Source organism: Monodelphis domestica, chromosome 8 (genome assembly GCF_027887165.1).
Source record: "Monodelphis domestica isolate mMonDom1 chromosome 8, mMonDom1.pri, whole genome shotgun sequence".
Taxonomy (NCBI): Eukaryota; Metazoa; Chordata; class Mammalia; order Didelphimorphia; family Didelphidae; genus Monodelphis; species Monodelphis domestica.
In genome coordinates this window covers 184,220,536-184,236,536 of record NC_077234.1, presented here as the reverse complement: position 1 = coordinate 184,236,536, position 16,001 = coordinate 184,220,536, and the positions used below count along the sequence as shown (strand labels likewise).

Genomic DNA, 16,001 nt, shown 5'->3' with positions numbered 1-16,001 from the left:
ATTGATACTAAGTACTGGTTCCAAGGCAGAAGAACAGTTAAGGACTAGTCTACTGGGCTTAAGTGACTTGCCCAGAGTGACAAAACTAGGAAGTATCTGAGGTCAGATATGAACCCAGGACCTCCTGGCTCTCTATCCACTGAACCACCTAGCTGCCCAGTTCCCTTTTACTTTTAAATTCTCTTCATGGCACTGTATTAGGGAATATAAAGAATTTGCCCTCAAGGAAGCCTGTAAAGTATAAATCAATCCTTAGTTCTTGTGGTGTCTAATAATTATGGAGTGTGACAAAGATATATTTTATCTTTTTTATTGATATTTATATAACTGAGGCTTTATAAATACTCTAAACACAAAATACAGCATAATGGAATTTCATAAGAAATTCCTGGCTATCAACAAATGAAAAAAATTTTTTAGCTATAAATACATTTGATAACTGAATTAAATGAAAGTAGAATTTTGTATTAAAAGGATGACTAATTAGGATTTTTTTTTGTAAGGTATATACTCAGCTTAGTCAAATTTAGTTACTAAAGAATTTTAGTACTTTGGATTGGTGATTTCATAATCATGGATATTAAGCTCTACATCTTTTTCTTTTTTGTGATTTTTGTTGCATGAGAATTATTCTTTCCATTATTTCTTTACAAAGGATCTTCCCAGTACTGATGGCTTTCCTCTCATACTTTGAATATATTAGGAGTACTATTGTACCATTTGGACTTTTTGTCTCTTTTCATTTTCATTCCCTTTTTGGTAATGCTCACTATTGATAATATCTTATATATGACTTCTTATGTGAAAGTCATTGTTGGTAACATTGTACTATATTTTATGGTCACTCTTGCATGTTGGTTTTTTTGTTAATTTTATTCTCAGATTGTGATATTCTAGATCAATGATGGCAAACCTTTTAGAAACAGTTTCAGGCCTTCCCCCACTGTCCTCCCCTCCTCCCCCCACTATATGCTGTGCTCCCCACCTTCTCTCCCCTCTTACACCAGACAGTATATGGAGGAAGCCCTCTGCTTCCCTCCAGCACTGATCCCTTCTAGCTATGTGCCATGCTGTGAGCTATGCTCCCCTCAAACCTAGCTTCTCTCCAACCCCACCATGGGAATTGCCTGCACCACAGACTCCACAGGCTGCCATCTGTGCCATGCCTTCAAGCATGTGAGACTCTCCCTCACCCCTCCATGCCATAGCCAGACAGGGAGAGAGGAAGGGCTCCCATTGGCTGCTGGGCAGAGAGACAGAGAAGTGAGGAATGTCCTCAGGTGCATAGAGAGGGGGAGGGAAGAAGCTCTACCCCGAGTCCCTCTGCCTTTCTAATAAGGAACTCAGGAGTGCCCACAGGGAGGGTTCTGCATGCCATTTTTGGCACCCATGGCATATGTTTGGCATCATTGTTCTAGATCCATTATGAGAATGTTAAAGAGATTTATGATAATGAGTATTTTGGGACCATTGAAAACATTGTGCCATTTCCTAAATGCTCTCAAACTTGGTTTCTTTTCCTGTTCAGAATAGGGCCTCAATCCCTGTCATTCACCTATAATGCCTATTCAAGATTTTCATATTGATAGACTAGTTTGACATGCTGACTACTCATTTGTATGTATGTAATGTAGTGTATGCCATGGGCCATCTGCTTGGTTTTTCCAGTATGGATGGAAACATTAGTCTCTATTTTATTACTGTTGATTTCATTTAAGCAACTATGTAATGACCTAAGATTTGATGCAATTAATATGTTCTGTTTGAAGAACTACATATCAATATCAATAGAGAATCTTTTTACTTGAACTTTGTGCAGGACAGCTATCAATGCCCTGTAACATTATGGCTAGTTCTGTGTGTCTTTTAAAATGTAGTTTTTAGGAAATCTCCTTTGAAATTCTGTCTTTTGTCCACTCGTTTCCATCAATGAAATCATCCATAGTCTTTGTTTTTTTCATTAACTACATTTTGCCTTTTTTATGAAGTGATGCTCCTTAATGATTTAGGATGCCATCAACCTTTGTAATATTTTGAAGCTACATCCATACTCTAAATAAGTGTTACCCTTGGTTGCCTGTATTTCTTCTTGTGTTTGCAATTTGAGTGATTTCTGGGCTTTTTCCAACTCCATGTTGTGATTATTTCACTTAAATTAAGTGTTTATAAGAAACATTGAAAGTCGGAGTAAGTTTTCATTTTGTTCATTTTCCATTTTTCTTATTGGTTTGCTTGTTTAACCAGGTTAGGTTGAAGAAGCTGCACATAATATAATTTTTTTTTCATCTTTATTCTTTTTCTTCTTTGTTGGTCACTGAGCTAGGCCAGGTAAGAGCCTAATGTAGCTTCTGTACCTGTCAGTAGTGTGAAGGAGCCCATGAGTTGACTCTTTTTCAAGCCTGGGTGAGGTTGGGAGAAAAAATCTTCAAACATTCATGATATATAGATAAATCTTTTGAATAGTTTATAGACATTTTGGCCTTTTAAAAACTTCTTTATCTGGAATCATATTTTCAACATTTTACTGAAGTAGTTGCAATAAGTTTAAGTTACTGACACTAAGAACATAAACTCCTTGAGGACAAGGACATATATTTTTGTCTATTTCATGAACATTTAGCAAAGTGCCTAGAATATAGTTGTGTTTAGTACATATTTTTTATTGATTATGCCAAAAGAAAATCTATTGCAGTTTCATAGATGTTGTACTTTCAAGTATCTCTAAATCTACTTTCTATTTTAGTAGGAAGGTAAGCATATCCACACATTTACTTCTCTCCATAACCCCTTGCCCATTCTCTAATCTTAAGAGAATTAATAAGAAATGTTTTAAAGAGGTAGAATTGAACTCATCAGAAATGATTACAGGAAATATTGCTTAATTTATTTTTTTGTTGCTAATTTTGGTGTTTATGACATTTCTGTGAGCAATAGGGGTAATATTTACTGATTCTGCAACTTAAAATACAACTCCTAGAATAAACAAAAGAGTGAATATTACTAAGATTTATTATATAAAATGCTAAAAATCTTACCTTAAGTTGTGAATGTATTTCTTATTTTTCATTTGGCAAATATCTTTGTGACTTGAAAAGCATACTTTAGTTATAAAAATCTTCATTTAATAGTCATTTTTATATTGCTTTTTTTGATTGTGATGGTTTCATACCAATGTCTAAATTAAACCTAAATTATAAAAATATTAAAATTATGCCTAAATCAAATGAATTGATAATCAAATTAATTTGTATAAATTTAAATGTTAAATTAAGAAAACCTATATCAGAACATTTTATTCTCTGAAAATTCTACTGTATGTTGAAAATTTAATTCTATTTTTAAATGAGATGGGTTAAAGTACTTTGAAAACTCTTAAATACTCTATAAATGTAAGATACTCTTTAAATGCTTATAATAGCTTCCTTCATTACTGTTCTTCCTCCATCCCACTCTCCTATTCTTCCTTCACCCTTCCCTTCCTCTTTTCCATCCTCCCTCCTTTTTCCCCTTTTCCCATCTTGTCTATGTTGACAGTGAAGTGAATAATCACAGGTAGTATCTCATTCTTTTTTTTTTTTTAATTTTAAACCCTTACCTTCCATCTTTGAGTCAATACTGTGTATTGGCTCCAAGGCAGAAGAGTGGTAAGGGCTAAGCAATGGGGGTCAAGTGACTTGCCCAGGGTCACACAGCTAGGAAGTGTCTGAGGCCAGATTTGAACCTAGGACCTCCCATCTCTAGGCCTGGCTCTCAATCCACTGAGCCACCCAGCTGCCCCCCAGTATCTCATTCTTATTGATCCAGGAACTTCTTTGACCTGGTCTGTTTCTGACCTGGATCATTTTGCCTCCTCTTCAGGCAAATTTGCTTGCCCTCTGATCCTGGCAGCTCATTTGTTAGTGCTGACCTTAAAGTGGCCAACTAATTAGAATAGCTCACCATCTTGGAATTCTTGAGCTCAAGAAATCTTTCAGACTTTATTAGTCTCTCTGGTAACTGAGACCACAGATAGGTGACACCATGCTCACCTCAAGTCTTTAACCTCTTCCTGGAATGCCTTCTTGGTCTAGCATTACCTAAGACCTAACTTAAGGGGAAAAAATAATTAGTCCTGGAGCAAGAAATTATGTATTTAAATCCTATCTCTCTGATTGCTACTACTTTAATGTTAAAATTGATCACTCATAATTTCTAAAAATTAGTATTTTTTTTCCACAGGAAGGAAAGGTGGTGAACTAGCATCTGCTGTCCATGCTTATACTAAAACAGGAGATCCATATATGAGATCCCTAGTACAGCACATTCTCAGCTTGGTGTCACATCCCGTTTTGAATTTTCTTTACCGTTGGATATACGATGGAGAGCTGGAAGATACATACCATGAAGTAAGTGATAATGCAATATTTTTAAGTATATATGATATCTAGGTAATAAATATCATTATTGATAATTTTAACATTTCATTCCTCTTACTATCGCTTTACATTTTTGTAGTTTTATAATTTTTCCAAAATGCTTTCTTGTTTTATTTTCTCATCTTTACATATCTTTTAGGTTATTAGAATTCATATATTCTCAGTTTTTATAAATGTAGAAATCAGTGCACAAGAGGCAAGTATTTGATAAATAAAATCTGAGCAGAAATTTAAGAAGTAATAGAGGTTATCAGTTTAGATGTTTCTGAAGAAATCAGTGAAAATCAATGTTTGTCAGTGAAATTCCTTGTTAGGTGTATCTGATTTGAGAAAGTTTGATCAGAGATACACATTTGAAGTTGTGCGAGTAGCATGTTACTTAAAATTCTTGATCTTAATTTTTTGATTCCTAAAAACATCATTTTGATGCTTCATATACCATATCATGAGAATGATTGTGGACTCATTTCAGAAATGTAGTTATTGTAACAGAGTTTTGGCAGGAACATGGCATTAAGAATTAAGAACACCAGGATCCTTTCCTTTGATTTATCACTAAATATTGTATTTTTAAGAGTAAATAAAAATATTCGGGTAGCAAACTGGGCTTACTAAAAGAAATAATTGAAATGACATTAGGAAATTTGAATTCTAGTATTTATTTAGAAGCTCTTGGGCCTATATTCTCTCCTTTTGTGATTTATTTACTCCATAGGTTATTATCTTCTTTATCCAGATGATTCCCACATCCATATATTTATCCCTGATTTCTCTGATCAACTTTAGCTCTGTATTACTGACTTTATGCTGTGCTGTAAGCATGAACTCAATATGACTTAAATGAAACTCATTATTTTCCTTAAACCTACCTTTCCTTCACATTTTCCTTTTTCTGTAGAAAATAGTCTCATCCTTTAGGTGTTGCAATTTATATCCTTGATACCATCCTTAACACTTTCTTCTCCTTCATCTACTGTAGCTAACATTTTCCAAGGCTCTCTGTACAACATTTATTTTATCTCTACTATTTTCTCCTCTCATATTACTATTATCCTATTTCAAAGTCCTTCATCACCTCTCATTTTTCTAATTGGTTTGTCTGTTTCCAGTGTCTCTATACCATCTGTCACATTGCTTAAAAAAAATCATCTTCTGTAGGTAGTATGTCTGATTATTATTATCCTCAGAACCTCCTTAGTCTAACCTTTTAAGGCCTTCTTTTTCTGACTCTACTCTATCATTTCATACTGTAATAAAGGAGTTGTTTTTTTTTGTGTGTGGGGAGAAGGCAAGAACAAAGGGAGGAGGAGCTGATGTTGGTTTTGGCCTAAGAAATAGAGGGTAAGTCCGTTCTTTCCCTCTTTCAGTCTCCCTCTAGCTATGGCTCCTCACTAAGCCTGCCTGTTCACTACCCACTGGAAGTGTTTTTCTAAGTAGTAAACTTCTTTCTTCTAGGGAGAGAGGTCACTTCTCTCCCCTCTCAGCTGTAACTGCCCTTCACTCAGTCTTGAGTCAGTTAAAGTTTGGTAACAAGTTAATTCTAAACAACAGGGATGAAGGATAAAGTTGAATTGGCAGATAGATTGGGGTCAGGAGTGAAGAGGGAAAAGGGGATCCCTAGCTAGCTAAACTCTTCACTCCAAAGTTAGGCAACCCTGGTTTGATGGCCTGAGCCTTTGAGGAGTTCAGAGTGATGAACCCTGGCTTTTAGCACTACATAGCAGGTGTCTCAAATCAAGGTGAAAAGGGAGATTGTGATAAGTCTTCTTGTGGACTCCAAGTCTCTGTCTACTCGTTGGTTTGGGAGGTTCAGGGAAGGAAAGATTTCTTGGATTGGGATCCAGTCAAAAGTGGACCTTCTCTTTGTCAGTCTCAAAACAGAGAGAGAAAGCAGACCAACTGATTCCTTCTGGGTTGTTCTTTTTCCCAAGGTTCCAAACCTTCTCAGCCCATCCCCCCTAATGCTGATGGAATTTTTGCAGTCTCTCCAGACTTTTTCCATTTCAAAAGTCTCTGGATTTTCCTCTCTCACATCTCCCCGTTTTTGTCTTGTCAACACGTGATGCCATCTTGATCCCATGCAAATTTCTTACCTTAATTCTATTCCTATGATAATCTGTCTATTTTTATTTGTTTGCCATTCCCACTTAATATCTCCCACCCAAAATAACAAATCTTTACCTAAACTGTCTATGTCCTATTCTGAAACCTATCTTATGGTAAGATCTGGGTTACAGGAAAATTTTTTTTTAGGTTTGGTATATAATTATAATGTTTTTGTTCAATGTAGCAATTTTGATTTGGTGGGGGTAACAATTTTTAACAATCCAAAACAAAGTTTATCCCTAAGTAATAACAATGTATTATGCAACAATTAAGTAAAAGTAAACTTTCCTATTCTTTATATCTCTAATGATTATTTGAAATGTTAACACTCAAAATTTCTATGTATATGCTTATTTCTCTTTTTCCTCTAAGATGTGGTTTAATCTTTCCCTAATGCTAACTCTCTGTGTACAGAATTTCCTTTTCCTCCCTAAACTATTCTTTCCCTGTCTGTTAATATGTTATGTTGGGTTAATATGTTAATTCTTTCCTATCTTATGTTAGTTTATTAGCTGTATAGTATTCTACATATGTACATTATCATTTCATACTTACTTAATGTTATTCCTTTTCATTCCAACATCACTGAAATAGCTGTTTCCCAAACTTGACGTTCTATCTCGTTCCCCCAGCATTAATATAAACCATTCCCAATGCCTTCATAATACTCCCCTTCATTTCACTCTCTCAGAATCTCAGTCTTTATGTGACACTCTAAAGTTAGGTATTACTTTCTCTCTGAATCTTTTCCTGATCCATCTTGTTGGGTTGTTGTTAGCATTTTCCCTCTTTCCTTAAATTCCTTTCTATTTAATAGTTGTGTTTATGTTCCTGTTTCTATAACTTCTGACAGTTTAGGTCAGCTTCTCCTCTGTAAGGGGGAAATGGGGTTAATTTTTAAAGGGTTGGGCTTGATTATTTAATAGTGTGGTTGCCAGGAATTTAGTTAATTCCAAAGAGATTTTATTTACAATTTATTTATAAAATGTAGAAAGAATGAAGTAAGAAATCAGAAAGAGGATAAGGCAAGATATCTAGCCTGAGCACTAAGTAATTTATTTTCAGCCCCTCCAGGCAGGGAAAATTAGTTTCAGCAGGCCTCGGCAAATCTGAGGACCTGGGAAGTGTCTCTCAAGAGTAGGTCTTTCCTGAGGCTGGTCTCTTCAGAGAAAAACCAGCAGTTAAGAGTCAACCTTTCACTCACCAAGTGTCATTCCAGTCAGCAGATTCTTTATCAGCCTCACCAGGAAAACAAGGTCTCACATCCAGTCAGCAGATCAAGGAATGAAGACTTGTCCTCCGTTTCCACTTCCAAAAAATGAAAGACTTATCTCTCTCAGGAAGTATCAGCTCCTTTTCAAGATGCTTCCTTTGCTTCAATTCCTGTTTCTTCCTCTAATTCTTTGTCTACCAATCACAGTTGACATTCTGTTCTAGGACTGCTCAGAAGGCAGTCAGTCGATTCTGATTCATCACCTACTATCGCACACGTGGGTCACAGACTTCCACCACTCATGTGTGAATGGGGTGTTTGTACCTTTAGTGATTAAATCTAAAATGGGCAGACCTTCATATTAAACTTTTATGAGTAGGATGTTTACACATTTGGGCATTAAATCTAAAAATAGTGAGGGGTTACAATTTAATCTTCACAATCAGGGGAGAGTTAAGTATTTTCATTGTTATAATCAAGGGAGAATTAAATTTAATCTTCATACCTCCTACATAATTTCTCTTTTAGCTTCCATGACTGCTCTCCAGTAGAATGTAAGCTCTTTGAGGGCATTGACTTTTTTTAAAATCCCCAGTGAAGTATTAAAAATTGGATAGCATAAATTTTTAATGAATTCTACTGTTTAATAGTTCATAACTAGGGAGTGTAAGGATGATATTAGAAAATAAGTATTGTTTTATTAGTTTAGGAATAAGAAGTAAAGTGGCTGCTTGAGAAAAGAACTGGAGTTTGAAGCAGAGCTGAAAAAGCATGTTAATTTAACCCGTTGACAGTTTAAACCATTTCTCTATGTTAATTACTCTTTGGCAGTTGGGAGTTGGTCTCTGGCAGTTGGCAGAGACACACTATCAGAGACTCTCTCTCAGGACTGGAGGAGGTAACATCTTTGCCGCTTTCTCTGTCTGAGGGAAAGATCTGAAGGAGCTCAATGTTTTCCTTTCCCAACTTGGGAAGCAGTATTGAATATTGCTGTTTTTATAGATTGGTTTATATCTGAAAACACCAAAGAAAAACCTGGACTTTGGTTTGCACTCTGAGTCTAAGACTTAACTTATAATTATAATTTGAAGGTGAAGGTAAGATTTAATTAGGATAATAGCAGTAGTTTTTATTTAGATAGTATAAATTTGGGTTAGTCAGATCAGGAAGGATTAGTGTAGCCTCAGTTCCTTGTGGAACCTGGGAGTTTATTTGGGTAGGTTTAGAATCCCTTAGAATTAGAAATCCTTTATTTAACCTTATATATTTCAAGAAATACTTTATGTTTATAATAAGTCTCTTTAGTGTCCTTGCACCTGGCCCTGAAGGGAAATTTATATTTGAGCTTCACTTCATCACTGAGGATACTTTTGATTGCCTGTAACAAAAGTATCCAAAAAGTTTTAAACAGTTTCGAACCTATATTGGAAGTTTTTCTATCTCTATTTTGTTTAGCTTGCCATTATTATTTTTTTATTTTTATAGGATCAAGATTCCAGATAATGTAATGATAGAAAAAATATAAATGCTTTGTGTAGTGAGGAATGCTTCTCATTTTTACAGCTAAGTATGAAGTGAACTTTTATTTGTTCATTAATAAACATCTTAGTGGAAGAATGGGATTTGAGCTAGAAAAATCTGACTCAACAAAACTTCATCAGATTTGTAAACTTAAATTCTTCTAGCTCTTAGCTGTTATAACTTATGGTAGTAGGATTTGATAAAGCATTTCCTTTGTTAGAATTATCTTTACTTCTTGTTCAGTTGTTTTTTAGTTATGTCCAACTCTTTTTGTGATACCATTTGGGATTTTCTTGGCAAAGATACTGGAGTGGTTTGCCACTTCCTTCTCCAGCTCACTTTATTCTGTGGCAAACAGAGTTAAGTGACTTGTACAGTGTCATATAGCTAGTAAGTCATTTGAGTCCAGATTTGAACTCAAGAAGATGAGCTTTTCTGATTTCAGGCCTCCCACCTTATCCACTGCATGACCTGTCTTTGCTACTTTTAGTATATTGAAGGTCACCTGTTCTTTATTTAGAGAATGAGGTAAATTATGGTCAATATTTTGAAAACCAAGTTGTTGATTATTTAACTTGAATATTATAACTTAAACAATTATAACCATATTAAGTAGTTTCAGTTTTACCCTGGATCATTCATAAACTTCTTGGAATGTGAGAGCTGTTGAAAGAAAATAAAATTAAATATTTAACTTTAGGCTATTAATATCATATTTTTGTACATTGATATATAGCATGACCTAGTGGACCACAAATGAAACACTTCTTATTTATGATACCTTCATTGCCATTGACTTATTTGGATACATGGAAATATTTATATGTATGTGAATATGTAGTCATTAGAAATAGTCATATACATATAAATGTTATTCTGATATTATAGTTATAGCTAACAGTAATAAAATACTATATACGTCTTCACTGTTTCTGGTTTTTTTCTTGTTAGCTACACCAAAGTAGCTAGTGTTTTTGGATGTAGTTTCTGAATTCTAGTTTTCTTTTTCAAAAGGAACATAACTTGAATTTTGTATCAATTTAATTAAAAAAAATGGAACTGTTGAGACTGGGACTTCTGGGTAAATATGGCGGCAGTCTAGATGCAAGATTCTTCCTCTCCTCGGCACCCACTGATTTAGACTACCTCAAAAGACCAAAAAAACCAAATTCATAAGAACAAAGGAATTCTACAGTAGGGGGAAGCGTTGAAGGTACATGGGATTTGGGCATTTCCACACTATAAGGGGGTGAAAAAGTTCCCATCAAGACATGAGCTGACCTACCCTCCCCCACCCCAGCTATAGAGCCAGAATCAGAGCCAGTGTACACTAGAATCAGCAAGGGAGAAAGAGACACCTCTAGAGTGAGTAAGGGGCACCTCTAGGTCCTTGACAGCTGACTAAGACCAGCAAAGACCTACCCCTGAGAGCAGCTACACCTGAATCCCAAGCAGGCTGAAGAGCACAGACTGTGGACACTCATAGGAAGATAACACAGAGAAGGGCAGCAAATAGCAGAAGCTGTGGAGATTTGAGAGCTTGCCTCAGGCAAACTCCTTGCTACTTAACTCCATACACAGAGAGCCTGCCCATCTCACTCAGATTTCTAATTAAAAAGAGAAGGAAAAACCTCCATGGTGATGGTAAATTGTGCCCTGGAGTTACAATCTCCCTTCACCAAAAATAAACAAAAAGAGGGGGTTTACCCTGGAAATTTTTTACGGAGGAAAAACCCAGGCTACAGAGGAAATAGAGGAGGAAATTTAAATAAACCAAAAACCTTCCAAAAAAATTGGAAATTTTCCACAAGCTTTTGAAGAATCTAAATTGGATCTTATCAAAAAGATGGAAGCCTTCTGGCAAGAAAAGTGGGAAATAGTTCAAAGAGAAAAATAACAGTTTAAAAGACAAGAACTCCCAATTGGAGAAACAGCTGGAAGCCACAAAAAGCAGGATAGACCAAACTAAAAAGGGAAACCAGTCTTTAAAGACCAGAATTGGGCAACTGGAAGACAATGATCTTGCAAAACATTATGAATTAATAAACAAAGTCAGAAGACTGACAAAATAGAAGAAAACATAAAATATCTCATTGAGAAAATGACAGATCAGGAAAACAGAGCAAGGAGAGACAATTTGAGAATCATTGGTCTACCTGAAAAGCCAGAAATAAACAGAACTCTTGACATCATACTACAAGAAATCATCCAAGAAAACTGCTCTGATGTTCTTGAACAAGGGGACAAAATAAACATTGAAAGAGTTCATAGAACACCCTCTTCAACAAATCCTCAAAAGACAACTCCCAGGAATGTAATTGCTAAATTCCAGAGCTTTCAAACTAAGGAGAAAATTCTACAAGAAACCAAAAAGGGGCAATTCAGATACCAAGGAGCATCAATCAGGATCACACAAGACCTGGCAGCTTCAACACTAAAGGACCCCAAGGCTTGGAACATGATATTCAGAAAGGCAAGAGAACTGGGTCTTCCAACAATGATCACCTATCCATCAAAACTGAGTATATACTTCCAGGGGAAAGTATGGGCATTCAACAAAATAGAAGCTTTCTAAGTGTTCGTAAAGAAAAGACCAGAACTAAGTGGAAAGTTTGATATCTAAACACAAAGATTAAGAGAAAAATGAAAAGGTAAATAAGAAAGAGGGAAAAGGGGAAAAATGTTTTTATATTCAAACTCTCTTCTTTAAGGGCTACAATTAGATCAAATTATATATATTAATATATGGGAAAATGTTATTTGTAACTCTGAAAAATTATATTCATTATTATAGTAATTAGAAGAATCATTCATAGGAAGTGATTTGGGCATTAAGGACTATAAGATGATATGCAAAAAAAAAAAGAGAGGCGGGAATCAAAGATGGCACCAAGAGATACTTGAAGAAATAAAATAAATAATGTGATCTTTATCATACAAAGATACACATGGGAAGGGGAGGGGAAGAATACTCTTAAAAGAAGGAGAGGGTGCTAATAGGTACTACTTAAACCTTAATCTCAGTGAAATCAATTCTGAGAGGGAAGAGCATCTAGATCCATTGGGGTCTTGAATTCTGTCTTATCCTACAGGGTAAGTGAGAAGGGAAAATTAAGGGGGTTGGGAGAAAGGGAGTACAAAAAGGGAGGGAAAGAGAAGGGGGAGCGAATTCAACAGACCCTAAAAAAAAAGAAGAGAACAAAAAGGGAAGGGCTAGAAAGGGAAGCATATTAAGGGAGGGGATTAGGGGGATTGATTAAAAGTAAACCACTGGTTTAAAATGATATAGCAGGAGAAGAAAGGAAAGAACTAGGAGAGGATATCAAAATGCTGGAGAATACATAAGTGACAATCATAACTTTGAACATAATTGGGATCAACTAACCCATAAAATGAAAACAAATAGAAGAGTGGATTAGAATCCAAAATCCTACCATATGCTGTCTACAAGAAACACACCTGAGGCGGGTAGATACTCACAAGGTTAGAATTAAAGGTTGGAGCAAAACCTATTGGGCCTCAATTGATAGAAACAAGGCAGGAGTCGCAATCATGATATCTGACAAAGCCAAAGTAAAAATAGATCTGATTAAAAGGGATAGGGAAGGAAATACATCCTGATAAAAGGGAGTATAGGCAATGAAGAAATATCAGTTATCAATGTGTATGCACCAAATGGTATAGAAGCCAAATTTCTAAAGGGGAAACTAGTGGAATTGAAGGCATAAATAGATAGTAAACTATAAGAGTGGGAGAACTGAACCTACCACTATGAAATTTAGATAAATCAAATAAAAAAATAAATAAGAAAGAGGTAAAATATGTGAAAGAAATCGTAGAAGAATTAGTGTTAATAGATACATGGAAAAAAATAAATAGGAACAAAAAGGAATACACCTTCTTTTCAGCAGCACATGGTACATTCACAAAGATTGACCATGTATGAGGTCATAAAAGCATGGCAAACAAATGCAGAAAAGCAGAAATAATTACTGCAACCTTTTCAGATCATAACGCAATAAAGATAATGATCAGTATGGATACATGGAGAGCCAAATCAAAAATTAATTGGAAATTATATAACATGATTCTCCAAAATCAGTTAGTTAGAGAATGAATCATAGAAACAATGAATAATTTCATTAAAGAAAATGACAATGATGAGATATCCTTTTAAAATCTATGGGATGCAGCCAAGGCAGTTCTTGGGGGGAAATTTATATCCTTGAGTTCATATATTAATAAATTATGGCAGAGGTCAAAAGCGAACACATTAAAAATCCTCAGAATAAAACTAAATTAGAGACCCTAAAAATTAAGGGAGAAATTAATAAAATCGAAAATGAAAGAACTATTAAACTAATAAGACTAGAAGCTGGTATTTTGGAAAAAAAACCAAATAAAATAGACAAAGTACTGGTCAATCTAATTAAAAAAAAGGAAAGAAGAAAACCAAATTAACAGTATCATAGATGAAAAGGGAGAGCTCACCTCCAATGAAGAGGAAATTAAGGCAATCATTAAAAACTATTTTGCCCAATTATATGGCAATAAATATGCTAATATAGGTGATATGGATGAATATTTACAAAAATATAAATTGCCTAGATTAACAGAAGAAGAAATAGATTTCTTAAATTATCTCATATCAGAAAAATAAATCGAGTAAGCCATCAAAGAACTCCTTAAGAAAAAATCCCCAGGGCCCGATGGATTCACAATTGAATTCTATCAAACATTCAAAGAACAGCTAATCCCAATACTATACAAACTATTTGCATAATAAGCAAAGAGGGAGTTCTACCAAATTCCATTTATGACACTAATATGGTACTGATTCCAAAGCCAGGTCGGTCAAAGATGGAGAAAGAAAACTATAGACCAATCTCCTTAATGAACATAGATGCAAAAATCTTGAATAGTATACTAGCTAAAAGACTCTAGCAAGTGATCAGGAGGGTTGTTATTCACTATGATCAGGTGGGATTTATACCAGGAATGCAAGGATGGTTCAATATTAGGAAAACCTTCCAGATAATTGACCATATCAACAAGCAAACCAACAAAAATCACCATGATTATCTCAAGAGATGCAGAAAAAGCCTTTGACAAAATAAAAGTCATTCTTATTGAAAACACTAGAAAGTATAGGAATAGAAGGGTCTTTCCTAAAAATAATTTAAAGTATTTATCTAAAACCATCAGCCACCATCATCTGCAATGGGGATAAAATAGATGCATTTCTAGTAAGATCAGGATTGAAACAATGATGCCCATCATCACAGCTGTTAGTTAACAGTACTAGAAACACTAGCAGTAGCAATTAGAGAAGAAAAAGAAATTGAAGGTATTAAAACTGGCAATGAAGAGACCAAGCTATCACTCTTTGCAGATGATATGATGGTATTCTTAAAGAATCCTAATGAATCAAATAAAAAGCTAATGGAAATAATCAACAACTTTAGGAAAGTTGCAGGCTAAAAAATAAAGCTACATAAGTCATCAGCATTTCTATATATCTCCAACATCTCAGCAGCAGGAACTAGAAAGAGAAATTCCATTCAAAAACACTCTAGACAATATAAAATACTTAGGAATCTATCTGCTGAGACAAACACAGGAACTATATCAAAACAATTGGAAAAACATTAACTGCTCATGGGCAGGAAGAGCTAATATAATAAAAATGACCATCCTACCCAAACTTATTTACTTATTTAGTACCATACCCGTCGAACTACTAAAAAACTTTTTTACTGAATTAGCAAAAACCCTAACAAAGTTTATTTGGAAGAACAAAAGATCAACGATATCCAGGGAAATCATGAAAAAAAGTGTAAAGGAAGGTGGTCTTGCAGTCCCAGATCTCAAACTATAATATAAAGCATTGGTCATTAAAACAATATGGTACTGTCTAAGAGACAGAAAGTAAAATCAGTGGAATAGACTTGGCGTAAGAGACTTCAGCAAGATGGTCTATGACAAGCCCAATGATCCCAGCTTTTGGGACCAAAATCCACTATTTCATAAAAACTGCTGGGAATATTGGAAACTGTGGGAAATATTAGGTTCGGGTGAACACTTCACACCATAAACCAAGATGAACTCAGAATGGGTGAAAGACTTGCACATAAAGAAGGAAACTATAAGTAAATTATGTGAACACCAAATGGTATATATGTCAGACCTTTGGGAAAGAAAGGTTTTAAAACAAAGGAAGATGTAGAAATAAGTCACAAAATGTAAAATAAATAATTTTGTTTACATCAAATTAAAAAGTTTTGTACAAAGAAAACCAATTCATCCAAAATTAGAAGGGAAGTAACAAATTGGGCAACATTCTTCATAACAAAAACCTTTGACAAAGGTCTAATTACTCAAATTTACAAAGATCTAAATCAATTGTACAAAAAATCAAGCCACTCTCCAATTGATAACTGGGCAAGGGACATGAATAGGCAATTTTCAGTTAAAGAAATCAAAGCTATTAATAAGCACATGAAAAAGTACAGATGAAAACAACTCTGTGGTATCACCTTTAACCTTGCATATTGACTAACATGACAGCGGAGGAAAGTAGTAATGAATTCTGGAAGGGATGTGGCAAAGTTGGGCCATTAATGCATTGCTGGTGGAGTTGTGAATTGCTCCAACCTTTCTGGAAGACGATTTGGAACTATGCCTAAAGGGCGCTAAAAGACCGTCTTCCCTCTGATCCAGCCATAGCACTGCTGGTTTTGTACCCC

At 35.0% G+C, this 16,001-nt stretch overlaps 1 protein-coding gene across 3 annotated transcripts in view; it reads left to right on the top strand.

Annotated features, from left to right (window-relative positions):
• TUBGCP3 (tubulin gamma complex associated protein 3) overlaps window positions 1–16,001 on the top strand; it is a 160,238-nt gene that overhangs the window by 86,243 nt on the left and 57,994 nt on the right. For all 3 annotated transcript variants that reach the window (XM_056807509.1, XM_007501273.3, XM_056807510.1), the window contains one exon: window positions 4,219–4,385. In XM_056807509.1, coding sequence (XP_056663487.1) covers window positions 4,219–4,385 — 167 coding nt within the window. The remainder of the gene's footprint in view (window positions 1–4,218; window positions 4,386–16,001) is intronic.